Below are 26765 nucleotides of genomic sequence, written 5' to 3'. Positions count from 1 at the left end.
GCACAGACATTGAGCAAGGTGTGTGTGGTCATCTGCACAGACATTGAGCAAGGTGTGTGTGGTCATCTGGAAAGACATTGAGCAAGGTGTGTGTGGTCATCTGGACAGACATTGAGCAAGGTGTGTGTGGTCATCTGGACAGACATTGAGCAATGTGTGTGTGGTCATCTGGACTGACATTGAGCAAGGTGTGTGTGGTCATCTGGACAGACATTGAGCATGGTGTGTGGTCATCCGGTCAGAAATTGAGCATGGTGTGTGGTCATCTGGACAGACATTGAGCAAGGTGTGTGTGGTCATCTGGACAGACATTGAGCAAGGTGTGTGTGGTCATCTGGACTGACATTGAGCAATGTGTGTGTGGTCATCTGGACTGACATTGAGCAAGATGTGTGTGGTCATCTGGACTGACATTGAGCAAGGTGTGTGTGGTCATCTGGACAGACATTGAGCAAGGTGTGTGTGGTCATCTGGACAGACATTGAGCAAGGTGTGTGTGGTCATCTGGACAGACATTGAGCACGGTGTGTGTGGTCATCTGGACAGACATTGAGGAGCTTCTGGCCAGTCTGTCTTCTGGGAGCCATGTTGGATTTGTTGCCTCCATGACGCTGTGAGCTTTCTCCAGTCGGTCTAGTTGGCGGATTATTTTGCCTCTTTTAGCCGCAGTTTTATTTCATTCTTTCTGATGCAGGATGAGTATTTATCTGATCTCTATCAATTCAATTCCAAGGAGCCGGAGTATGAGAATTACTTCATCCAGGTGAATATTCAGCGATTGTGATATGAGGAACCAAAATCACCGCCACTTCCATTTTATAACCTGTATTGGGGGAATTATTATCACAATTCTACACCAGAGTGTGCCAAGAGGGCAGTCAGTGGTGCCCACGCAGAGGACAGTCAGCGGTGCCCCCGCAGAGGGCAGTCAGCGGTGCCCCCGCAGAGGGCAGTCAGCGGTGCCCCCGCAGAGGGCAGTCAGCGGTGCCCCCGCAGAGGGCAGTCAGCGGTGCCCCCGCAGAGGGCAGTCAGCGGTGCCCCCGCAGAGGGCAGTCAGCGGTGCCCCCGCAGAGGGCAGTCAGCGGTGCCCCCGCAGAGGGCAGTCAGCGGTGCCCCCGCAGAGGGCAGTCAGCGGTGCCCCCGCAGAGGGCAGTCAGCGGTGCCCACGCAGAGGGCAGTCAGCGGTGCCCACGCAGAGGGCAGTCAGCGGTGCCCACACAGAGGGCAGTCAGCAGTGCCCACACAGAGGGCAGTCAGTGGTACCCGCTTAGGGCTCAATAAGCAATGTCCAGCTAGAGCTCAGACAGCGGTGCCCACACAGAGGGCAGTCAGTGGTAGCCGCTTAGGGCTCAATAAGCAATGTCCACCTAGAGCTCAGACAGCGGTGCCCACGCAGAGGGCAGTCAGTGGTACCCACTTAGGGCTCAATAAGCAATGTCAATCTAGAGCTCAGACAGCGGTGCCCACGCAGAGGGCAGTCAGTGGTACCCGCTTAGGGCTCAATAAGCAATGTCCACCTAGAGCTCAGACAGCGGTGCCCACGCAGAGGGCAGTCAGTGGTACCCACTTAGGGCTCAATAAGCAATGTCCATCTAGAGCTCAGACAGCGGTGCCCACACAGAGGGCAGTCAGTGGTACCCGCTTAGGGCTCAATAAGCAATGTCCACCTAGAGCTCAGACAGCGGTGCCCACGCAGAGGGCAGTCAGTGGTACCCACTTAGGGCTCAATAAGCAATGTCCATCTAGAGCTCAGACAGCGTTGCCCACACAGAGGGCAGTCAGTGGTACCCGCTTAGGGCTCAATAAGCAATGTCCATCTAGAGCTCAGACAGCGGTGCCCACACAGAGGGCAGTCAGTGGTACCCGCTTAGGGCTCAATAAGCAATGTCCACCTAGAGCTCAGACAGCGGTGCACACACAGAGGGCAGTCAGTGGTACCCACTTTGAGCTCTAGGTGGACATTGCTTATTGAGCCCTAAGTGGGTACCACTGACTGCCCTCTGTGTGTGCACCGCTGTCTGAGCTCTAGGTGGACATTGCTTATTGAGCCCTGACAGCGGTGCACACACAGAGGGCAGTCAGTGGTACCCGCTTAGGGCTCAATAAACAGTGCCCACCTAGAGCACAGACAGTGGTGCCCATACAGAGGTCAGTCAGCAGTGCCCGCTTAGATCTCAATAAGCAGTGCCCACTGTAAGGTGGCTAATGGTCGTGTGGTCGATGGGAGATATGTGTCACAGAGATGGCTGACCTCTGTGATGTAACCCGCAGTGTTTCTCTAGAGCACGTAAGCACTAAGAGGACTGATTGGTGCACCTGGAACCGGACTATGGGTAGCTTGGAGAGATGGGCGGGTCCAGCTACCCACATAGCTATAAAATGGAGGCCGTTTGTTTGGCACATGGTCTGTGTGTTTGGAGGGAGAAGACTTCCTGTGTGTTGTGGTCTCCAGACCGAGCCAGGATACTGGCCGCTGTCCAGCCTGTGTGCCCACAGGACTGGCTAAGCAGAGACTTGCTTAAAGGACACTTTACTTTGGTTTGCTTGAACCAAACGCTGTTTGTAGTCCTTTTTGCTTTTGCTGGTTTATGATGTAATAAACCGACACGGAGATTTAAAGGAACATGCCTCCTGTTTGCCTCCCGTCGCACCCAAGTGAGTAAAATCCCTACAATTGGTGTTAGCAGTGCGGGCAGCTACAGAAGTGACCGCATGTCCTGGGTGAAGTCTGCCACAAGCCAGCAAGTGACGCCGGACAAAATGGAGGACCTGCTCAAACATCTGTTACAGAAACGAGAGCAGCAGCAGCTGAGCCAGCAGCACATTCAGCAGCAGTATCAGGTACAGCAGGAGACAAACTCCTGATACAGCAGATCCAACAGTAGCAATGCCAGATGGAACTCCTAGCAGGGGAGGTCCGTAGCAGAGAAACCGCTCATCCCTCAGGTCCAGGTGACACATCAGGAAGACAGTAAGAAGAGCTTTGCAAAAGATGACCCCATGCGTTCCTGACTGTTTTTGAGAGGGTGGCAGAGCTGGAGAAATTGCCGCCAGAGCAGTGGGCAGAGGTGCTGGCACCATACTTGATGGGGGAGCCCCAGAAGGCTTACTATGATTTGGCCTTGCAAGACGCCAAGGAATATGGGAAGCTAAAAACAGAAATTTTGGCACGCCTGGGGGTGACAATGACTGTCAGGGCACAGCGGGTCCATCGCTGGGCGTATTACCGTGAGAAACCCCCTCGCTCCCAAATGTTTGACTTACTGCACCTGGTCCAAAAATGGTTGCAGCCGGAGTCCTCTACCCCTGCGCAGATGACAGAACGAGTAGTTATGGACCGGTTTGTACATTCCCTGCCAAGGCCAATGCAGACTTGGATTGCCCAGGATGATCCCTGGAACGCTGATGACCTGGTTGGTCTGGTTGAGAGGTACCAGGGGGTTGAAGGTTCTGTGGGAAAACAGCCCACTCCATATTGGGGGTCCCAGTTGGGGGTGGAGGCCCAAACGGGGGAGGCACGTCCAAGGTCCAAAGGGATGGGGGTGGTGGTGTTCAAGGTCCCTGCGGGAGAGATTATTTGTTGGCGGTGTCACGGCCCAGGCCATGTTGCTGCCTGCTGACCTCTGAACAAATGGACTGCAGCATAGGACGCCGCTGTTCATATTATGTGTATCAGGCCTGCAGTGTGAACTGTCCACCCAGCGAGGGGCCACAAACATGTCCCGTGAAGGTGAATGGTTGTCATGTAACGACACTGCTAAACTCTGCGATTCTGGTGACCCTTGTGAGGTCCACGCTTCCTCTCCTACTGATCCCGGGAAAAAAGGTTGACGTACGGTGCATTCATGGTGATTCTAAGGACTACCCCATGGCCGGAGTGGACATTGAAACGGCCCATGGAACTGTGTCCCACCAGGACTTGTTGCACCCTATTATTATAGGCTGGGACTTTTGTTTATTTTGGGATCTGTGGGGGAAGAGTTCAGGGTTCGCTGGCTCGGATACGAAACCAATCAACTCTGATGAGGTATCACCACACCTAGAGTCAGACTCTTTTCCCTTTTGTGTCCTTGTGAGAGATGAAGAGGTAGTGTCCCCTGAGTCTTGACATTCTGGAGTTAGGGCTGACCAGCGAGATTTTTGGGTCTGCTTAACATAGGGACCTAACTCTGAGGGAATCCTTTAATAATGTCACGGTCATGAATGGGGTTGCACAGGAGCCAGGGGCTGACACAAGGTTTCCCTTGTATATGATAAGTGGGGAGTTGTTGTACCGGGTTACGAAAGTGAGGGAAGAGCTTGTGGAACAGTTGTTGGTGCCGGGGCCCTATAGACGGAATGTGTTGGACATGGCCCATTCACATATCTTGGGGGGACAACTGGGAGTGAAAAAAACACAGGAACGGATCGTGCAGAGGTTCTATTGGCCCTGGTGTCACCGGGAAATATTAAAGTATTGCAGGTCCTGCTCTACGTGACAATTAACCGCCTCCACCTATCACTTTCAAAGTCCCCTCATGCCATTGCCCATTATTGAAGTGCCGTTTGAGAGAATTGCTATGGACTTGGTGGGTCCCCTGGTTAAATCTGCTCGTGGGCATCAATATATATTGGTCATTGTCCGGGACGCACAGGAGATGACATCGGAGAGATCACACAATATCCCACCGCTGCCACCAATTTGTCAGAGACGCACAGAGATGACACCGGGGAGATCACACAATATCTCACTGCTGTCGTCAGTTTGTCAGGAATTCACGAGCACACGGTCCCCACTACTCATTACGTAGGTATCGGCAAGCGACCAGTGAGCATATGGCGTCACACCTCCGGATTCCAACGCGTGGAATATGTGTATACGCCCCCCCTACCGTCACTGTCAGCTTCACGATAGCCCAATTATTATTATTCTCTGCCACCAATGGCCAGATTTGAAATATAATACAGGCCTGGTCGGACGCCTGCGTTCTGGTAGCATATATGGCTTCGGGGGAGGGAACGATTACAGGACAAAAGAAACAGAACTATTAAATTTTATATTTAATCCAAAAGGGAGGCAGTGTTATGAAAAATATACAAGATTTTACAAATGGACATTTACGGTACAGAATAGACAGTTACATAAAATAAACAGGATTACAGAAGAAACTTACTATAGAGTGTTCAGGGACAAATCAGTATAACTGGAGGAGGCGCTCCCCGATTTGATTTCAGCGTTATCGAATGCGATCCATTACTTATAGTATCTATACACCCTGGCAAAGAATGCTCATCTATCCTCCCTGGACTCTTTTATGCCTAAGGGGAGAACTGCCCACACATCCCTTGTGCTGACATCACGGGGCTGGACTCTAGCCTGCACCTTTTATTTAAGATATCTAGTTTTTGGGATAACTTAAAGCCGGTTGATCTCAGAAGCCTAAAAGTGATACCATATTTTCTATGATGATTTTACCTTCATTTAGAGACCACACATGGCGTAGCTGCGATCCATTATTCTGGTGCTCTTGCTACAGCTCCCCAGAGGGGTTTATGGCTACGAAAAAATAAGCATCTTCTTCCTTGGCTGACCCTCCCACTAAAAATATGGGTCCCCTTATTATCAGAATTATGGAACTTGAGCTATTCCATATTTCATATCGGTGCCGGGCATCCTGGGGATCTCTATTAAATTCACTTTTTCGTCCTGGGAAGCAAGGTTCAACAGCTACATGTAAATTGATCGAAAGCCGGTGTCTAATCATCCCCTGCCACTCCCAGGGAGAAAGACCCTCACATTTTAATTAGGTTATAGCTTTACACGTCACTTATGCTGTAGGTGATAATTTGCAGAGACAGATGGGTCGTATTTTCTTAATATCTCCCTGACAGTCATCCTGGACCAATATATATCCACACGCTATCCTGAAGCGATCCCCCTGAGAAACTCCTCCGCAAAGAGTATGGCCTGCGAATTGGTCCCTTTTTTTTCCCAGACAGGTTTACCAAAGGAGATCCTGACCGACCAGGGAACACCTTTTATGAGTAAGGTGATGAGGGAGTTATGCAAGGTCCTGCAAATCTCCCAACTGAGGACTTCAGTGTGCCATCCTCAGACAGATGGCCTTGTGGAAAGGTTTAATAAAATGCTGAAGAGTATGCTGAGGAAAGCCATAGAAAAGGACAGTAGAGACTGGGACTGTCTCCTACCGTATCTGTTGATCTCCATCCATGAGGTTCCACAGGCCTCTACGGGGTTCTCGCCATTTGAACTCTTTTATGGCCGACATCTGCGAGGTCGTCTTGATATAGTAAAGGAAACCTGAAGCGTCATCGAGCACGTTGCACTGATGCAGCAGAGGATTGCGAAGGTGATGCCCATCGTAAAAGGACATCTCCTCCAGGCACAAGAAGCTCAGGCCAGGGTCTACAACCAGTCAGCCAGAGTGAGGTAGTTCAATCCGGGAGACCGAGTCCTCGTGCTAATGCCTACCGTTGAGAGTAAATTCGTGGCCAAGTGGCAAGGGCCGTATGTGGTGGTGGAGAATCTTGGTGATGTGAATTATAAGATTCATCAACCAGGAAGATGGAAACCACATCAGATCTACCACGTCAGCCTCATCAAGCCATGGCAAGACAGAGAGCCGGCTGAAACTCTGTGCTTGCTGGGCAAGCCAGAAGGAGAGGTTGGAGGTGTCGCCATAGCGGAGACTCTGTCGAAGGCCCAAAGACAGCAGTGTCGGGAGTTGCTGCAGAAGAACAGGGAACTGTTCTTGGAATTGCCGGGGTGCACAAAGGTTGTAGAATACGAAGTTCTGACAGAGCCATATGTGCGCGTAAACTTGAAGCCCTATCGAATTCCGGAGGCTCGACGGGAATTGATCTCCAAGGAGGTGGAGCATATGCTGAAACTTGGGGTCATTGAGGAATCCAAGAGCGGTTAGTCGAAACCGATTGTCCTGGTCTCAAAACCCGAATGGAGATTCTGCAATGACTATTGGAAGTTGAATGAGGTCTCCAAATTTGATGCATATCCAATGCCGCGTGTCGATGGGCTGATCGAGAGACTTGGACCAGCAAGGTACATAATGTTGATTTAGGAGCAGTCCTTTCCCAGGACATACACGGGGAGTAGCACCCTGTTCTCTACCTGAGTAGGCAGCTGTCTTCATGTGAAAAGAATTATGCTGTCATAGAAAATCAATGCTCGGCCATAAAGTGGATGGTGGACACGCTTCGGTTCTTTCTATTGGGACGAAAGTTTAAATTGGTATCAGACCATGCCCCACTCAGATAGATGAGGGAAAGAAAGGGAAAAAATGGGTCACCCGCTGGTTCTTAGCCCTACAAGATTTCAACTTCCATGTAGAACATAGAGCAGGGAAGCTACATGGTAATGTCGATGTTCTCTTGAGAATCCCCTGTTTGGTAGTAGAAGGTGCCAAGCCCCACGGCTTTAGGCAGAGGAGGAGGTATGTAAGGTGGCTAATGGTCGCATAGTCGATGGGAGGTATGTATCACAGAGATGGCTGTCCTCTGTGATGTAACCCGGTGTGTTTCTCTAGTGTATGTAAGCACTAAGAGAACTGATTGGTGCACCTGGGACCGGGTTATGGGTAGCTTGGAGAGATGGGTGTGTCCAGCTACCCAAATACCTCACATCTGGGTGTGGTTAACCTATAAAATGGAGGCCGTTTGTTTGGCACATGGTCTGTGTGTCTGGAGGGAGAAGGCCTCCTGTGTGTTATCTCCGGACTGAGCCTGTTATGATCTGCAACATAAACTAAGGAAAGAATGGGAAAAGCTGTCCCTACAGTAAGACTAAGCTGAATCCCTATTATGTAGCGGTCAGCCTGTTCCTTGTGAACAGACCCGCCTTCCTCCTCGGCTAGTCTGAACGGAGACCTATAGAATAAAGGGAGGGGTCCCTAAAAGAACTAAGGACTGGGACAAAAATGGGACACCTCCTAACAGAAGTTGTTGCAGAGCAAAAAGACAAACTGACAAAAAGTACTAGAGGTCCAAGAGGACCAAGCAAACTAGACAGAGATAGGCAACGAAGCACCTGGCTAGAGAGACAGGCAAAAAACACTGAAGTCCAGCAAAGCCAGAAGGGCGGAGCTGGAATATAAAGGCAGATGGTCACGTGACCGCAAAACACAAGATAGCAAACAACTAACAGGAGGGTTCTAACAGTACCCCCTCTTCTATGAGGATCCTCCAGGCCCAGGTCTATCAGGAAACCTCCTGTGGAAAGCTTTAACAAGCCTAGGAGCAGAGACATCATCCGCCCTTACCCAGGAGTTGTCTTCGGGACCGAAACCCTTCCAGGAGACAAGATACTGTAATATCCCTCTAAGAAATTTCATATTCACCGTCTTCCACCACAGGAGGAACTGTGACAGTGACGTCCCTATCAGAAACGTCAGCCTTTTTCAACAAGGAAACATGAAACACAGGATTAATCTTCCAGGAAGAAGGGATATCCAACCTGACAGCAGACTGGTTAACAATCTGAAGCACTTTAAATGGACCCACAAACTTAGGACCCACTTTTTTAGAGGGAATCCTCAACCGCAGGTTCTTCGAGGACAACCAAACCATGTCACCCACAGTAAACAAAACCTCCTTACGTTTCCTGTCAAAATACTTCTTGGACTTCTTGTTAGCCTCTTGCAGGTTACAACGTACATTAGTCCAAACTCTCTCCAAATCACCGGAAAAATTCTCCTCCTCCGGCACCGCCGACCTCAATTTGGAGAACGAACCAAAAGATGGATGTCTCCCAGTGCAACAAAAAAAAGGAGAACACCCAGCAGAGGAGGATGTATGGTTGTTAAGAGCAAATTCTGCGAGAGGCAGAAACTCAGACCACCCCTCTTGATTGTCCGCCACAAAACAACGCAAGAACTGCTCAACATCCTGGTTCTCTCTTTCAGTCTGTCCATTAGACTCAGAATGATAACCAGACGAAAATGACAAATGGACTCCCAACCTGTCACAAAAAGCACGCCAAAAGCGAGCCACAAACTGAGGTCCCCTATCAGAAACAATATCCGTGGAAGCGCCATGGAGCTTGACAATCTCCTTAGCAAACGCCTTAGCGAGTGTCTTGGCGCAGGGCAACTTAATGAATGGAACCAAATGACACATCTTACTAAAACGGTCCACGACCACCCAGATGACCGTAAAACCCTCAGACCCAGGAAGATCAGTAATAAAATCAATAGAGAGATGTGTCCAAGGCGCACTAGGAACCTCCAGAGGGCAAAGCAACCCCGCAGCAGGGGTATGGGAAGCCTTTGACCTAGCACACACAGTACACTGATGCACCCACTTAATGACTTCCTTCTGCCATCCAGGCCACCAAAAACTGCGACTGATAAGTCTCTTAGTCTCCGAAACTCCTGGATGACCTGCCAACCGAGACTCATGACACTCCACAAACAAATCTCTCCTAAAGGCTTTAGGCACGAACAACCTACCATGGTTCTCCGCTATCAGAGCAGATTTTCTGGAAACTAGGACCTGAAGTTACAGGAGTTTTTACATCATTGACCCTGGACCTTATTCTCCTGTCCACACGAACAGCTAGCTGCATAGCTTCCTGTAGAGTCTCAGGTGCAGAGAATGCAATTAGCAAATCCTTAACCCTTTCACTCAGACCAGCAAGAAATAAACTTTTCAGCACCGAATCATTCCACTTAACTTCTGAAGCCCATCTCCTGAAGTGTGTGCAATAAATTTCAACATCATCTGACCCCTGATTCAAACGCCTGAGTTCTGATTCAGCAGATGAGATTAGATCAGGATCGTCATACAATAGCCCCATAGCAGAAAAAAATTCCTCAACAGAACTTAAACACGGATCATTAGGTTGGAGAGAAAAGGCCCACCCCTGTGGTTCTTTGCGCAAAAGTGACATAATAAAACCAATGCGCTGTGATTCATTCCCAGAGGACCTCTGTCTCAAACGAAAATATAACAAGCAAGCATTTTTAAAGGAAAAAAAATCTTGCTGTTTACCATAAAAAATATCAGGAAATCCTACCTTCGGTTCCACAAAATGCGCTCCAGGACAGCTACTCACGTGTTGCTGAAGCTCGGCCACCTCCAGAGACAATCCCTGCAGGCTTTGAGCCAAATCCTGGACGGAAACCATATTGATCCCCGAATTTCTTTCCTTTTAGTTTTTTTTTTTTTTTTTCGGCTGGACTTACTGTTATGATCTGCAACATAAACTAAGGAAAGAATGGGAAAAGCTGTCCCTACAGTAAGACTAAGCTGAATTCCTACGATGTAGCGGGCAGCCTGTTCCTTGTGAACAGACCCGCCTTCGTCCTCGGCTAGTCTGAACGGAGACCTATAGAATAAAGGGAGGGGTCCATAAAAGAACTAAGGACTGGGATAAAAATGGGACACCTCCTAACAGAAGTTGTTGCAGAGCAAAAAGACAAACTGACAAAAAGTACAAGAGGTCCCAGAGGGCAAAGCAAACTAGACAGAGAAAGGCACAGAAGTACCTGGCTAGAGAGACAGGCAAAAAACACTGAAGTCCAGCACAGCCAGAAGGGCGGAGCTGGAATATATAGGCAGCTGGTCACTTGACCGCAAAACACAAGATAGCAAAAAACTAACAGGAGGGTTCTAACAGAGCCTGTGAGCTGAACACAACCCAGCCTGTGTGCCCACAGGACTGTCTAAGCAGAGACTTGCTTAAAGGACACTTTACTTTATTTTGCTTGAACCAAAGGCTGTTTGTATTCCTTTTTGCTTTTGCCGACACAGAGATTTAAAGGAACATGCATCCTGTTTGCCTCCCATCGCACCCAAGTGAGTAAAATCCCTACACCACCTAGAGCGCAGACAGTGATTCCCACACAGAGGGCAGTCATCGGTGCCTGCTTAGGGCTCAATAAGCAGTACCCACCTAGAGGGCAATCAGCGGTGTCCACACAGACACCTGTTATCTCCTTCTAACAAGGGAGTCTGCTGCATCCTGTTTGTGCATTTTCCTTGAGACCGTGGTGGGTAAATACCATTGGCTTTTTGCTATGTTCCCAGTGTACAGCGTTTGTGCGGTGTCCCAGGTATAGCAGAGTTTGTGTAGTGTTCCTGGTATAGCAGAGTTGTGTTTGGGGTTTCCAGCTAGAGCAGAGTTGTGTTTGGAGCTTCCAGCTAGAGCAGAGTTGTGTTTGGGGCTTCCAGCTAGAGCAGAGTTGTGTTTGGGGCTTCCAGCTAGAGCAGAGTTGTGTTTGGGGCTTCCAGCTAGAGCAGAGTTGTGTTTGGGGCTTCCAGCTAGAGCAGAGTTGTGTTTGGGGCTTCCAGCTAGAGCAGAGTTGTGTTTGGGGCTTCCAGCTAGAGCAGAGTTGTGTTTGGGGTTTCCAGCTAGAGCAGAGTTGTGTTTGGGGCTTCCATCTATAGTAAATCTTTGTACATTTAGATCTTTACAGTTTTCTTCCTCTGTCTTCAGCTCTTGGAACTACAAGCAGAATATCACAGAAAATCCCTTGCTTATCTGACGGAGGCACTCGGAGAGCTGAGAGACACTTTGAAGGAGAGTGGTAAGTCTTCACTCCGAACTTCTGAAATTCTCCAGTTACCCCAAGTTCAGCTCGACTTAAGGACAAGCCTTCAGGTTATGCCTGTATCAAGGCCGTCATCAAAACTTGTGGTCTATTGTGTAACGCTGGAGGGTGTGTATGACGATACAGCCTATAATGTTAGTTAGCCAGATGATTAGATTTGTTAATCCAAGAGAATTACACTATTGTGTTTTATGTTGATTTATAATTGCATGTGTATTTCTATGGCTCAAGAAGGACACACGATTATTTGTATAATCCTGAATGTTGTTTCCTCTTTGATTCTGGAACAATGAATGTTTGCTAATTATGTTAAATAACATTTGTGGACCCTGTGGCTTATTGACTCACAAGACAGGAGGACAAACTAAGCAAACTCATTAAATGCTCAAACAATGAGACATGAGGCTGCCCTCCCTAACCCCTCAACCTGTGACTGATGACCTTACACAGATGTAAATATAAACAGGGATGTCTGTAGTGCTGCAGACAAAATCAAGGAGCATCAGAAAGACATTACAAGGAGAATGACAGACACCCTTCAGGAAAGTAGATGAATTGCATGGCAGCTCCATCCAAAGAGACACAGATTTGGATTCTACATAATTCTAGCCTAAGGGTATCAGCCCTGACGGGAAAGATACAGATCTGCTCCACTGACCATCAGAGAGACATGGATACATTTTGGAGAAACCAGGTTGGGACGATGAAGTCACTTGGCCCCATGGATATGTTGTTTGGGGTTGCCAGGAGGGACCCACCGGTCACCTGGAACCCATGGAGACATTACGAGAAGCCAGATTGGGACCCACCAGTCATCTGGCCTCATGGAAACTCTCGGAGAGGCCAGGGTGGGACCCTCTAGTCTCCTGGCCTTGTACCTCGATGGACTGCTAGCTTCCTAAGCTTGCCGCTACCTTCTCTCTGTGGGGGCCCGCCAGAAGTGGGGGGGGGCGCACTGGTTGAGGTAGTCGGCTCTGGTAGTCCAAAAGTCCGCAGCTGTTCTATCCCAGGCAGGCGGAGGAGGAAGGGTGAGACTGTGTAATGTTCCACCATCTTGGGTATTTGCTGGGACTGTTCTGTTTATTGTCCGCTTTGTGGGTCAGTAAAGTATTGCCACGCTGTTTTACCCGCACCCTGTGTTGTCTGAGTAGCATTAAGCCTACGGAAGACCCTGGGTCTTCACAGTGTGGATCCACTGCGCCATGGGCCGGGCTTACCCTGAAGGATGCGTAACGAAGTGTCTACCGGGTCTTCATTAGCGCCTCTATTGGTGAGGATAGGGTTAATACAATTAAATATGCAGCAAACTGCTGCCCCAGCCGCCATCATCACCGGTGATCTTACATAGTGACTCCTAGACCAAAAAAGCATCATGTCAAATTACATCTCTGTTCACATTGCAAGCAAAAACCACATTAAGCAAAACTACAAACATAACAGGTTTGAAATATAAAAAAGAGAGAATATGTATAAATATCAATCCTGACATTCTTTATGACTAAATACATAATTGACAAGAAACTCTAGAAAAATGAAAGCGATGCGCAGGTGCAGGTGCTGTAGTTGCACTACATTACTATACAGCCGCTAAGATGCGCTGTATTTCACCACTGAATATAGGAATTAGAAACTGCATTACTCATATGTAGCTGCATAGACTATCCACAGCGACCGCCTCCTGCTCATCAAACCCACCTCTCCTGGGATTTAGTATTGGATCTGCCCTTTATATTTGGAGCTTTGGCACAGCAGAGGTAAGTCTGGCAGCAGAGGTTCCCAGCTAGAAGTTGGTTGCATTGTTGCTGGCAGATGGGATTTCCCAATTTGATCAAATTGTGCCCTAAATGCCTCAATGTTCTAATTGATTCACCTACAGGTCCATTGAATCAACCACCTGCGGATGTGTATGGAGTCCCTCTGACTGCACACCTTTCTCGGTTTGGGTGTGAAATTGCTGTGCCTATATCTGCCTGTGTAAAAATACTGCTCATGTATGGAATGCATGAAGAGGTGAGGAGCAGAGTGGTTTCTCGGGGAGAGGAGGAGCAGGATACACGCTTGGGGAGAGGGAGAACAGGGTGGATGCTTTTGGAGATAAGAAACAGGTTGGATGCAAGGGTAGATGAGGAGCAAGGTGGACTTTGGAGGAAAGGAGCAGAGTAGGTAGGGAGTGGGAGCAGGATGGATGCTGGGGGAGAGGAGGGGCAGGGTGAATGTTGGGGGGGATAAGGGTGGATGTTGGAGGATAGGAGGGGCAGGGTAGATGTTGGGGGTGAGGAGAGGATCAGGATGGATGTTGAGGGGAGAAGAGGGGCAGAGTGGATGTTGGGGAGGAGGAGGATAAGAGTGGTTGTTTGGGGGAGGAGGGGCACAGTGGATGTTGGGGAGGAGGAGGAGGATAATAGTGGATGTTGGAGGGAGGAGGGGCACGGTGGATGTTGGGGAGGAGGAGGATAAGGGTGGATGTTGGAGGAGAGGAGGGGCAGGGTAGATGTTGGGGGTGAGGAGAGGGTCAGGATGGATGTTGAGGGGAGAAGAGGGGCAGAGTGGATGTTGGGGAGGAGGAGGATAAGAGTGGTTGTTTGGGGGAGGAGGGGCACAGTGGATGTTGGGGAGGAGGAGGATAAGGGTGGATGTTGGGCGGGGAGGAGGGGCAGGGTGGATGTTGAGGGGAGAGAGGAGGGGCAGCGTAGATGTTGGGAAGAAGGGAAGGGTGGATGTTGGGGGGAAGAAGGGAAGGGTGGATGTTGAGGGGAGAAGAGGGGAAAAGTGGATGTTGCGGGGAAGGAGGGGCAAGGTAGTTTTTGGGGGGGAGAGAGAGAGGGGGGCAATGTGGATGTTGGGGGGAGAAGAGGGGCGGCGTGGATGTTGGGGGGAGGAGGGGCAGGGTGGATGTTGGGGGGAGGAGGGGCAGGGTGGATGTTGGGGGGAGGAGGGGCAGGGTGGATGTTGGGGGGAGGAGGGGCAGAGTGGATGTTGGGGGGAGAAGAGGGGCAGCGTGGATGTTGGGGGGGAGGAGGGGCAGCGTGGATGTTGGGGGGAGGAGGGGCAGGGTGGATGTTGGGGGGGATAAGGGTGGATGTTGGGTTGGAGGATAAGGGTGGATGTTGGGTTGGAGGATAAGGGTGGATATTGGGGGAAGAGGAGGGGCATGGTGGATGTTGGCGGAGAGAAAAGGGGCAGAGTGGATTTTGGGGGAGAGAGGAGGATGAGGGTGGATGTTGAGGGAGGAGAAGAGGGTCAGGGTGGATGTTGAGGGAGGAGAAGAGGGTCAGGGTGGATGTTGAGGGAGGAGAAGAGGAGCAGTTTGGATGTTGGAGGAGAGGAGGGGTAAGGTGGATGTTGGAGGAGAGGAGGGGCAAGGTGGATGTTGGGGCGGAGGGGCAGGGTGGGTGTTGGGGCGGAGAGGAGGGGCAGGGTGGGTGTTGGGGCGGAGAGGAGGGGCAGGATGGGGGGTGAGAGGAGGGGCAGGATGGGGGGGTGAGAGGAGGGGCAGGATGGGGGGGTGAGTGGAGGGGCAGGATGGGGGGTGAGTGGAGGGGCAGGATGGGGGGGTGAGAGGAGGGGCAGGATGGGGGGGAGAGAGGAGGGGCTGGATGTGTGGGGGGAGAGAGGAGGGGCTGGATGTGTGTGGGGAGAGAGGAGGGGCTGGATGTGTGTGGGGGGGTGAGGGGACTGGATGTGTGTGGGGGGGAGAGGAGGGGCTGGATGTGTGTGGGGGGGAGAGGAGGGGCTGGATGTGTGGGGGGAGAGAGGAGGGGCTGGATGTGTGGGGGGAGAGAGGAGGGGCTGGATGTGTGGGGGGAGAGAGGAGGGGCTGGATGTGTGGGGGGAGAGAGGAGGGGCTGGATGTGTGGGGGGAGAGAGGAGGGGCTGGATGTGTGGGGGGAGAGAGGAGGGGCTGGATGTGTGGGGGGAGAGAGGAGGGGCTGGATGTGTGGGGGGAGAGAGGAGGGGCTGGATGTGTGGGGGGAGAGAGGAGGGGCTGGATGTGTGTGGGGGAGGAGGGGCAGGGCGGATGTTGGGAGAGGGTGGAGGGGCAGGGCGGATGTTGGGAGAGGGTGGAGGGGCAGGGCGGATGTTGGGAGAGGGTGGAGGGGCAGGGCGGATGTTGGGAGAGGGTGGAGGGGCAGGGCGGATGTTGGTGGAGAGAAGAGGGGCAGAGCGGATTTTGGGGGGCAGAGGAGGGGCAAGGTGAATGTTGGGGATAAAGGTGGATGTTGGGTTGGAGGATAAGGGTGGATGTTGGGTTGGAGGATAAGGGTGGATGTTGGGTTGGAGGATAAGGGTGGATGTTGGGTTGGAGGATAAGGGTGGATGTTGGTGGAGAGAAGAGGGGCAGAGTGGATTTTGGGGGAGAGAGGAGGATAAGGGTGGATGTTGAGGGAGGAGAAGAGGGGCAGGGTGGATGTTGAGGGAGGAGAAGAGGGGCAGGGCGGATGTTGAGGGAGGAGAAGAGGGGCAGGGCGGATGTTGGTGGAGAGAAGAGGGGCAGAGTGGATTTTGGGGGGCAGAGGAGGGGCAAGGTGAATGTTGGGGATAAAGGTGGATGTTGGGTTGGAGGATAAGGGTGGATGTTGGAGAGAAGAGGGGCAGAGTGGATTTTGGGGGAGAGAGGAGGATAAGGGTGGATGTTGGGGGGAGAGGAGGATAAGGGTGGATGTTGGGGGGAGAGGAGGGGCAGGGTGGATGCTGAGGGAGGAGAAGAGGGGCAGGGTGGATGCTGAGGGAGGAGAAGAGGGGCAGGGTGGATGTTGAGGGAGGAGAAGAGGGGCTGGGTGGATGTTGAGGGAGGAGAAGAGGAGCAGTTTGGATGTTGGGGGGAGAGGAGGGGCAGGGTGGATGTTGGGAGGGATGAGGAGGATAAGGGTGGATTTTGGGGAGAGAGGGGGATAACTATGGATGTTGAGCGAGAGGAGGGGCAGGGTGGATGTTGGGGTAGAGGAGGGGCAGTTTGGATGGTGGAGGGGGGGAGAGGAGGATAAGGGTGGATGTTGTGGGGAGAAGAGCGGCAGGGTGGATGTTGGGAGGAGAGGAGGAACGGCACACTGTCATAAGAAACGAGATTCCAGATTTGTTATATCTGGGACTACTATGTCAGGAGTGGGGACTAGTTGTAATGCTGGTCTTTTTCAGCTACCTCTGACTACAGGTCGTTGGAAGATTGAAGGTCTCAGTATCACTAGTGACTCTTCTACCCCCAGGGTCTGTTCCGGCTGGCTGCTGGAGCGTCCGTCTTGAAGAAGTTGAAAGCTCATCTTGATGCTGGAATCAGCGATCTGGGGGAGTTCATGTCTGAACCTCACGCTGTTGCAGGTCAGTAATTTTCTGCTCCTCACAGATCCTTTTGGGGTCTTTACTCCTAGTTTGATTAGTAGGCATACATTTTCTCTGGTTTCATCCGATTCCTCTCCAATGACGCTGTAGATATTACTGGATTTTATGCTAGTCCCACACTGATGTCTATGGAGGATCACTAATAAAGGAAAGGACCCTTTTCCTACAATCATGGCCATGGGTTCCTCTCTTACCCACATGTCAATGTCTACCACCATGTGTATCTCCACTCTCTCTTTTAGGTGCATTAAAGTCCTATCTCCGAGAGCTTCCAGAGCCGCTAATGACATCAGAGCTCTTCAATGACTGGAAGAAAGCTGCCAGGTACCAGACGCCATGCCGGGGTGGTGATCATCAGACTTCTGCTGTTAGGACAATATTTCATCATCTTTGCATTGTCTTCCAGCATCAAAGAGGCTGAAACCCGTCAGGAGAGTTATAGGGAGGTTCTCCGGAGACTTCCTGCTGAAAACTATAACAACCTCAGGTACAACTTCAGGATGGTCAATGCTGGGTGGCTGCAATGATGACCTTAAGAATACACATATTCTACACAGAGAAGTCCTGAGCCACACCGCTTTATCAATGGGCTTGTTCTTTTCCTTTAGTCCCATTTACCCCAGTGTATAACATCTGGCCCCATCGCCCTCGGTGCATAAATTGCGGCCCCTCGACCCCGGTGTGCAGGTTGCGGCCCCTCGCCCCCGGTGTATAGGTTGCAGCCCCTCGCCCCCGGTGTGTAGGTTGCGGCCCCTCGCCCCCAGTGTGTAGCTTAAGGCCCCTCGCCCCCGGTGTGTAGGTTGCAGCCCCTCGCCCCCGGTGTGTAGGTTGCAGCCCCTCGCCCCCGGTGTGTAGGTTGCGGCCCCTCGCTCCCGGTGTGTAGCTTGCGGCCCCTCGCCCCCGGTGTGTAGGTTGCAGCCCCTCTCCCCCGGTGGGTAGGTTGCGGCCCCTCGCCCCCGGTGTGTAGGTTGCGGCCCCTCGCCCCCGGTGTGTAGGTTGCGGGCCCTCGCTCCCGGTGTGTAGCTTAAGGCCCCTCGCCCCCAGTGTGTAGCTTAAGGCCCCTCGCCCCCGGTGTGTAGGTTGCGGCCCCTCGCCCCCGGTGTGTAGGTTGCGGCCCCTCGCCCCCGGTGTGTAGTTGCAGCCCCTCGCCCCCGGTGTGTAGCTTGCGGCCCCTCGCTCCCGGTGTGTAGCTTAAGGCCCCTCGCCCCCGGTGTGTAGCTTAAGGCCCCTCGCCCCCGGTGTGTAGGTTGCGGCCCCTCGCCCCTGGTGTGTAGGTTGCGGCCCCTCGCCCCCGGTGTGTAGGTTGCGGCCCCTCGCCCCCGGTGTGTAAGTTGCGGCCCCTCGCCCCCGGTGTGTGTAGTTGCAGCCCCTCGCCCCCGGTGTGTAGCTTGCGGCCCCTCGCCCCCGGTGTGTAGCTTGTGGCCCCTCGCCCCCAGTGTGTAGCTTGCGGCCCCTCGCCCCCGGTGTGTAGCTTGCGGCCCCTCGCCCCCGGTGTGTAGGTTGCAGCCCCTCGCCCCCGGTGTGTAGCTTAAAGCACCTCGCTCCTGGTGTGTAGCTTAAGGCCCCTCGCTCCCGATGTGTAGGTTGCGGCCCCTCGCCCCCGGTGTGTAGCTCAAGGCCCCTCGCCCCCGGTGTGTAGCTCAAGGCCCCTCGCCCCCGGTGTGTAGCTCAAGGCCCCTCGCCCCCGGTGTGTAGCTCAAGGCCCCTCGCTCCCGGTGTGTAGCTTAAGGCCCCTCGCTCCCGGTGTGTAGCTTGCAGCCCCTCGCCCCCGGTGTGTAGCTTGCGGCCCCTCGCTCCCGGTGTGTAGGTTGTGGCCCCTCGCTCCCGGTGTGTAGGTTGCGACCCCTCGCTCCCGGTGTGTAGGTTGCGGCCCCTCGCCCCCGGTGTGTAGTTCAAGGTCCCTCGCCCCCGGTGTGTAGCTTAACGCCCCTCTCTCCCGGTGTGTAGCTTGCGGCCCCTCGCTCCCGGTGTGTAGCTTGCGGCCCCTCGCCCCCGGTGTGTAGCTTGCGGCCCCTCGCCCCCGTTGTGTAGCTTGCGGCCCCTCGCCCCCGGTGTGTAGCTTGCGGCCCCTCGCCCCCGGTGTGTAGCTTGCGGCCCCTCGCCCCCGGTGTGTAGCTTGCGGCCCCTCGCCCCCGGTGTGTAGCTTGCGGCCCCTCGCTCCCGGTGTGTAGCTTGCGGCCCCTCGCCCCCGGTGTGTAGGTTGCGGCCCCTCGCTCCCGGTGTGTAGCTTGCGGCCCCTCGCCCCCGGTGTGTAGGTTGCAGCCCCTCTCCCCCGGTGTGTAGGTTGCGGCCCCTCGCCCCCGGTGTGTAGGTTGCGGCCCCTCGCTCCCGGTGTGTAGCTTAAGGCCCCTCGCCACCAGTGTGTAGCTTAAGGCCCCTCGCCCCCGGTGTGTAGCTTAAGGCCCCTCGCCCCCGGTGTGTAGGTTGCGGCCCCTCGCCCCCGGTGTGTAGGTTGCGGCCCCTCGCCCCCGGTGTGTAGGTTGCGGCCCCTCGCCCCCGGTGTGTAGGTTGCGGCCCCTCGCCCCCGGTGTGTGTAGCTTGCTGCCCCTCGCCCCCGGTGTGTAGCTTGCTGCCCCTCGCCCCCGGTGTGTAGCTTAAGGCCCCTCGCCCCCGGTGTGTAGCTTAAGGCCCCTCGCCCCCGGTGTGTAGGTTGCGGCCCCTCGCCCCCGGTGTGTAGCTTGCGGCCCCTCGCCCCCGGTGTGTAGGTTGCGGCCCCTCGCTCCCGGTGTGTAGGTTGCGGCCCCTCGCTCCCGGTGTGTAGGTTGCGGCCCCTCGCTCCCGGTGTGTAGGTTGCGGCCCCTCGCCCCCGGTGTGTAGTTCAAGGTCCCTCGCCCCCGGTGTGTAGCTTAACGCCCCTCGCTCCCGGTGTGTAGCTTGCGGCCCCTCGCTCCCGGTGTGTAGCTTGCGGCCCCTCGCCCCCGGTGTGTAGCTTGCGGACCCTCGCCCCCGTTGTGTAGCTTGCGGCCCCTCGCCCCTGGTGTGTAGCTTGCGGCCCCTCGCCCCCGGTGTGTAGCTTAACGCCCCTCGCTCCCGTTGTGTAGCTTGCGGTCCCTCGCCCCCGGTGTGTAGCTTGCGGCCCTTCGCTCCCGGTGTGTAGCTTGCGGCCCCTCGCTCCCGGTGTGTAGCTTGCAGCCCCTCGCCCCTGGTGTGTAGCTTGCAGCCCCTCGCTCCCGGTGTGTAGGTTGCGGCCAATCGCTCCCGGTGTGTAGCTTGCGGCCCCTCGCTCCCGGTGTGTAGCTTGCGGCCCCTCGCTCCCGGTGTGTAGGTTGCGGCCCCTCGCCCCCGGTGTGTAGGTTGCGGCCCCTCGCCCCCGGTGTGTAGCTTGCGGCCCCTCGCCCCCGGTGTGTAGCTTGCGGCCCCTCGCCCCCGGTGTGTAGCTTGCGGCCCCTCGCCCCCGGTGTGTAGCTTGCGGCCCCTCGCCCCCGGTGTGTAGCTTGCGGCCCCTCGCCCCCGGTGTGTAGGTTGCGGCCCCTCGCTCCCGGTGTGTAGGTTGCGGCCCCTCGCCCCCGGTGTGTAGCTTGCGGCCCCTCGCCCCCGGTGTGTAGCTTGCGGCCCCTCGCCCCCGGTGTGTAGGTTGCGGCCCCTCGCTCCCGGTGTGTAGCTTGCGGCCCCTCGCTCCCGGTGTGTAGCTTGCGGCCCCTCGCCCCTGGTGTGTAGCTTGCGGCCCCTCGCCCCCGGTGTGTAGCTTGCGGCCCCTCGCCCCCGGTGTGTAGCTTGCGGCCCCTCGCCCCCGGTGTGTAGCTTGCGGCCCCTCGCCCCCGGTGTGTAGCTTGCGGCCCCTCGCCCCCGGTGTGTAGCTTGCGGCCCCTCGCCCCCGGTGTGTAGCTTGCGGCCCCTCGCCCCCGGTGTGTAGCTTGCGGCCCCTCGCCCCCGGTGTGTAGCTTGCGGCCCCTCGCCCCCGGTGTGTAGCTTGCGGCCCCTCGCCCCCGGTGTGTAGCTTGCGGCCCCTCGCCCCCGGTGTGTAGGTTGCGGCCCCTCGCCCCCGGTGTGTAGCTTGCGGCCCCTCGCCCCCGGTGTGTAGCTTGCGGCCCCTCGCCCCCGGTGTGTAGCTTGCGGCCCCTCGCCCCCAGTGTATATCCTCTGGACCCCTGCTATGCAGTCAGTTTGTTTTGATGAAGGTTGGAGCGAGCGGCCGGTGGTCCCGGATTCCAGCGCGGTCCTGTAATAGGAGCCATCTGTGTCTCGAGTCCGTTGATGACATTTCTTCTCTCCGTCACCAGAGTGGTGTCATTGATGGAGCATGCGTCACCACCCACAGGAACGGGCCGATTCCTTTATTACCGCTCATCCTGGGCTCTTCTCTTATCTTCTTCTGTCTTTTTTCACTGTCTCAATTATTTTTTATCGATTGACCTCGCCCCTGGTGTGTAGCTTGCGGCCCCTCGCCCCCGGTGTGTAGGTTGCGGCCCCTCGCCCCCGGTGTGTAGCTTGCGGCCCCTCGCCCCCGATGTGTAGCTTGTGGCCCCTCGCCCCCGGTGTGTAGCTTGCGGCCCCTCGCCCCTGGTGTGTAGCTTGCGGCCCCTCGCCCCCGGTGTGTAGGTTGCGGCCCCTCGCCCCCGGTGTGTAGCTTGCGGCCCCTCGCCCCCGGTGTGTAGGTTGGGGCCCCTCGCTCCCGGTGTGTAGCTTGCGGCCCCTCGCCCCCGGTGTGTAGCTTGCGGCCCCTCGCCCCCGGTGTGTAGCTTGCGGCCCCTCGCCCCCGGTGTGTAGGTTGCGGCCCCTCGCTCCCGGTGTGTAGGTTGCGGCCCCTCGCCCCCGGTGTGTAGCTCAAGGCCCCTCGCTCCCGGTGTGTAGCTTAACGCCCCTCGCTCCCGGTGTGTAGCTTAACGCCCCTCGCTCCCGGTGTGTAGCTTGCGGCCCCTCGCCCCCGGTGTGTAGCTTGCGGCCCCTCGCCCCCGGTGTGTAGCTTGCGGCCCCTCGCCCCCGGTGTGTAGCTTGCGGCCCCTCGCCCCCGGTGTGTAGCTTGCGGCCCCTCGCCCCCGGTGTGTGTAGCTTGCGGCCCCTCGCCCCCGGTGTGTAGCTTGCGGCCCCTCGCCCCTGGTGTGTAGCTTGCGGCCCCTCGCCCCCGGTGTGTAGCTTGCGGCCCCTCGCCCCCGGTGTGTAGCTTGCGGCCCCTCGCCCCCGGTGTGTAGCTTGCGGCCCCTCGCCCCCGGTGTGTAGGTTGCGGCCCCTCGCCCCCGGTGTGTAGGTTGCGGCCCCTCGCCCCCGGTGTGTAGGTTGCGGCCCCTCGCCCACGGTGTGTAGCTTGCGGCCCCTCGCCCCCGGTGTGTAGCTTGCGGCCCCTCGCCCCTGGTGTGTAGCTTGCGGCCCCTCGCCCCCGGTGTGTAGGTTGCGGCCCCTCGCCCCCGGTGTGTAGCTTGCGGCCCATCGCCCCCGGAGTGTAGGTTGCGGCCCCTCGCTCCCGGTGTGTAGGTTGCGGCCCCTCGCCCCCGGTGTGTAGGTTGCGGCCCCTCGCTCCCGGTGTGTAGGTTGCGGCCCCTCGCCCCCGGTGTGTAGCTCAAGGCCCCTCGCTCCCGGTGTGTAGCTTAACGCCCCTCGCTCCCGGTGTGTAGCTTAACGCCCCTCGCTCCCGGTGTGTAGCTTAACGCCCCTCGCTCCCGGTGTGTAGCTTAACGCCCCTCGCTCCCGGTGTGTAGCTTGCGGCCCCTCGCTCCCGGTGTGTTGCTTGCGGCCCCTCGCCCCCGGTGTGTAGCTTGCGGCCCCTCGCCCCCGGTGTGTAGCTTGCGGCCCCTCGCCCCCGGTGTGTAGCTTGCGGCCCCTCGCCCCCGGTGTGTGTAGCTTGCGGCCCCTCGCCCCCGGTGTGTGTAGCTTGCGGCCCCTCGCCCCTGGTGTGTAGCTTGCGGCCCCTCGCCCCCGGTGTGTAGCTTGCGGCCCCTCGCCCCTGGTGTGTAGCTTGCGGCCCCTCGCCCCCGGTGTGTAGCTTGCGGCCCCTCGCCCCCGGTGTGTAGGTTGCGGCCCCTCGCCCCCGGTGTGTAGGTTGCGGCCCCTCGCCCCCGGTGTGTAGCTTGCGGCCCCTCGCCCCCGGTGTGTAGCTTGCGGCCCCTCGCCCCCGGTGTGTAGCTTGCGGCCCCTCGCCCCTGGTGTGTAGCTTGCGGCCCCTCGCCCCTGGTGTGTAGCTTGCGGCCCCTCGCCCCCGGTGTGTAGCTTGCGGCCCCTCGCCCCCGGTGTGTAGCTTGCGGCCCCTCGCCCCCGGTGTGTAGCTTGCGGCCCCTCGCCCCCGGTGTGTAGCTTGCGGCCCCTCGCCCCCGGTGTGTAGGTTGCGGCCCCTCGCCCCCGGTGTGTAGGTTGCGGCCCCTCGCTCCCGGTGTGTAGGTTGCGGCCCCTCGCCCCCGGTGTGTAGCTCAAGGCCCCTCGCCCCCGGTGTGTAGCTTAACGCCCCTCGCTCCCGGTGTGTAGCTTAACGCCCCTTGCCCCCGGTGTGTAGCTTGCGGCCCCTTGCCCCCGGTGTGTAGCTTGCGGCCCCTCGCCCCCGGTGTGTTGCTTGCGGCCCCTCGCCCCCGGTGTGTAGCTTGCGGCCCCTCGCCCCCGGTGTGTAGCTTGCGGCCCCTCGCCCCCGGTGTGTGTAGCTTGCGGCCCCTCGCCCCCGGTGTGTGTAGCTTGCGGCCCCTCGCCCCCGGTGTGTAGCTTGCGGCCCCTCGCCCCCGGTGTGTAGCTTGCGGCCCCTCGCCCCCGGTGTGTAGCTTGCGGCCCCTCGCCCCCGGTGTGTAGCTTGCGGCCCCTCGCCCCCGGTGTGTAGCTTGCGGCCCCTCGCCCCCGGTGTGTAGCTTGCGGCCCCTCGCCCCCGGTGTGTAGCTTGCGGCCCCTCGCCCCTGGTGTGTAGCTTGCGGCCCCTCGCCCCCGGTGTGTAGCTTGCGGCCCCTCGCCCCCGGTGTGTAGCTTGCGGCCCCTCGCCCCCGGTGTGTAGGTTGCGGCCCCTCGCTCCCGGTGTGTAGCTTGCGGCCCCTCGCCCCCGGTGTGTAGCTTGCGGCCCCTCGCCCCCGGTGTGTAGCTTGCGGCCCCTCGCCCCCGGTGTGTAGCTTGCGGCCCCTCGCCCCCGGTGTGTAGCTTGCGGCCCCTCGCCCCCGGTGTGTAGGTTGCGGCCCCTCGCTCCCGGTGTGTAGCTTGCGGCCCCTCGCCCCCGGTGTGTAAACAGACAGGTGTGCACCTCTCCAAATGCAACATGATATCCGCTAACAAATTGTCGGCTCAAATTGTTAGCGGATATCATGTTGCATTTGGAGAGTCCCTGTGTGCCCAAACATTGGAGCTCCCCCACAAGTGACCCCATTTTGGAAACTAGACCCCCCAAGGCACCTATCTAGATGCATAGTGAGCACTTGGAACCCCTAGGTGCTTCACAAATTGATTCATAAAAATGAAAAAGTGTTTTTTTTTTTCACTTTTTCATTATTACAAATCAATTTGTGAAGCACCTGGGGGTTCCAAGTGCTCACTATGCATCTAGAAAGGTGCCTTGGGGGTCTAGTTTCCAAAATGGGGTCACTTGTGGGGGAGCTCCAAAGTTTGGGCACAGAGGGGCTCTCGAAACGCAATGTGGTGTCCGCTAACAATTTGAGCCGATTTTGCATTCAATTTGTTAGCGGATACCATGTTGCATTTAGAGAGTCCCTGTGTGCCCAAACATTGGAGCTCCCCCACAAGTGTCCCCATTTTGGAAACTAGACCCCCCAAGGCACCTATCTAGATGCATAGTGAGCAGTTGGAACCCCCAGGTGCTTCACAAATTGATTCGTAAAAATGAAAAAGTGTTTTTTTTTTCACTTTTTCATTTTTACGAATCAATTTGTGAAGCACCTGGGGGATGCAACTGCTCACTATGCATCTAGATAGGTGCCTTGTGGGGTCTAGTTTCCAAAATGAGGTCACTTGTGGGGGAGCTCCAATGTTTGGGCACACAGGGGCTCTCTAAACGCAACATGGTGTCCGCTAATTATTCAAGCAAATTTTACAATCAAAAAGTCAAATGGCGCTCCTTCCCTTCCGAGCTCTACAGTGCGCCCAAACAGTGTTTTTTCCCCAAATATTGGGTATCTGCGTGCCCAGGGGAAATTGCACAACAAATTTTGCGGTCCATTTTTTCTTGTTACCCCTGTGAAAATAAAAAAAATTGGGTCTAAAGTAACATTTTTGTGAAAAAAGTTAAATGTTCATTTTTTTCTTCCACATTCAAAAAATTCCTATGAAGCACCTGAAGGGTTAATAAAGTTCTTGAATGTGGTTTTGAGCACCTTGAGGGGTGCAGTTTTTAGAATGGTGTCACTTTTGGGTATTTTCTGTCATAAAAGACCCCTCAAAGTGACTTCAAATGTGATGTGGTCCCTAAAAAAAATGGTTTTGGAAATTTTGTTGGAAAAATGAGAAATCGCTGGTCAACTTTTAACCCTTATAGCTCCCTAACAAAAAAAAATTTTGGTTCCAAAATTGTGCTGATGTAAAGTAGACATGTGGGAAATGTTATTTATTAACTCTTTTGTGTGACATATCGCTCTGATTTCAGGGCATAAAAATTCAAATTTTGAAAATTGCAAAATTTTCAAAATTTTCGCCAAATTTCCGTTTTTTTCACAAATAAACTCAAGTGATATCGAAGAAATTTTTCCACAATCATGAAGTACAATATGTCACGAAAAACAATCTCAGAATCAGGGGGATCCGTTGAAGCGTTCCAGAGTAATTACCTCATAAAGTGACAGTGGTCAGAATTGTAAAAATTGGCCCGGTCATTAACGTGCAAACCACCCGCGGGGCTTAAGGGGTTAATCCTTAAATGAAAGAAGTTTGGGACCACCAGAAGTCTTCCTAGACCTGACCGTCCAGCCAAACTGAGAAATCGTGGTAGAAGAGCCTTGGTGAGAGGAGGTAAAGAAGAACCCCAAGATCACTATGGCTGAGCTCCAGAGATGCAGTAGGGAGATGGGAGAAAGGTCCACAAAGTCAACTATCACTGCAGCCCTCCACCAGTCGGGCCTTTATGACAAGGTGGCCCGACTGAAGCCTCTCCTCAGTGCAAGACATATGAAAGCCCCCATAGAGTTTGCTCAATAACACATGAAGGACTCCCAGACTATGAGAAATAAGATTCTCTGGTCTGATGAAACGAAGATAGAACTTTTTGGTGATAATTCTAAGTGGTATGTGTGGAGAAAACCAGGCACTGCTCATCACCTGCCCAATACATTCCCAACAGTGAAACATGGTGGTGGCAGCATCATGCTATGGGGGTGTTTTTCAGCTGCAGGGACAGGACGACTGGTTACAATTGAAGGAAATATGAATGCGGCCAAGTACAGAGATATCCTGGATGAAAACCTCTTCTAGAGTGCTCTGGACCTCAGACTTGGCCGAAGGTTCACCTTCCAACAAGACAATGACCCTAAGCACACAGCTAAAATAACAAACGAGTGGCTTCAGAACAACTCTGTGACGATTCGTGACTGGCCCAGCCAGAGCCCTGAACTGAACCCAATTGAGCATCTCTGGAGAGACCTGAAAATGGCGGTCCACCAACGTTCACCATCCAACCTGACGGAACTGGAGAGGATCTGCAAGGAAGAATGGCAGAGGATCCTCAAATCCTGGCGGGAAAAACTTGTGGCATCATTCCCAAGAAGACTCATGGCTGCACTAGCTCAAATGGGGGCTTCTATTCAATACTGAGCAAAGGGTCTGAAGACTTATGACAATGTGAGATTTCAGTATTTCTTTGCAAAAATTTCTACATTTCTGATTTTTTCAGTCTAGATGGGGAAGATGGGGTGCAGAGTGGACTTTACTGAGAAAAATAATGAACTTTATAGAATTTACCAAATGGCTGCAATGAAACAAAGAGTGAAAAATGTAAAGGGGTCTGAATACTTTCCGCAC

At 55.0% G+C, this 26765-nt stretch overlaps 1 protein-coding gene across 2 annotated transcripts in view; it reads left to right on the top strand.

The window, feature by feature from the left end:
- Positions 1-26765, top strand: part of SH3BP1 (SH3 domain binding protein 1) — a 258494-nt gene that overhangs the window by 211796 nt on the left and 19933 nt on the right. For both annotated transcript variants that reach the window (XM_073645218.1, XM_073645219.1), the window contains 6 exons: positions 695-763; positions 11453-11543; positions 13444-13577; positions 16772-16883; positions 17147-17228; positions 17311-17391. In XM_073645218.1, the coding sequence (XP_073501319.1) occupies positions 695-763; positions 11453-11543; positions 13444-13577; positions 16772-16883; positions 17147-17228; positions 17311-17391 (569 nt within the window). The remainder of the gene's footprint in view (positions 1-694; positions 764-11452; positions 11544-13443; positions 13578-16771; positions 16884-17146; positions 17229-17310; positions 17392-26765) is intronic.

Source organism: Phyllobates terribilis, unplaced genomic scaffold, assembly GCF_046119375.1.
Source record: "Phyllobates terribilis strain yellow unplaced genomic scaffold, ASM4611937v1 Scaffold_8__6_contigs__length_399053987, whole genome shotgun sequence".
Lineage (NCBI taxonomy): Eukaryota > Metazoa > Chordata > Amphibia > Anura > Dendrobatidae > Phyllobates > Phyllobates terribilis.
This window is presented reverse-complemented; position numbering and strand designations above follow the sequence as displayed.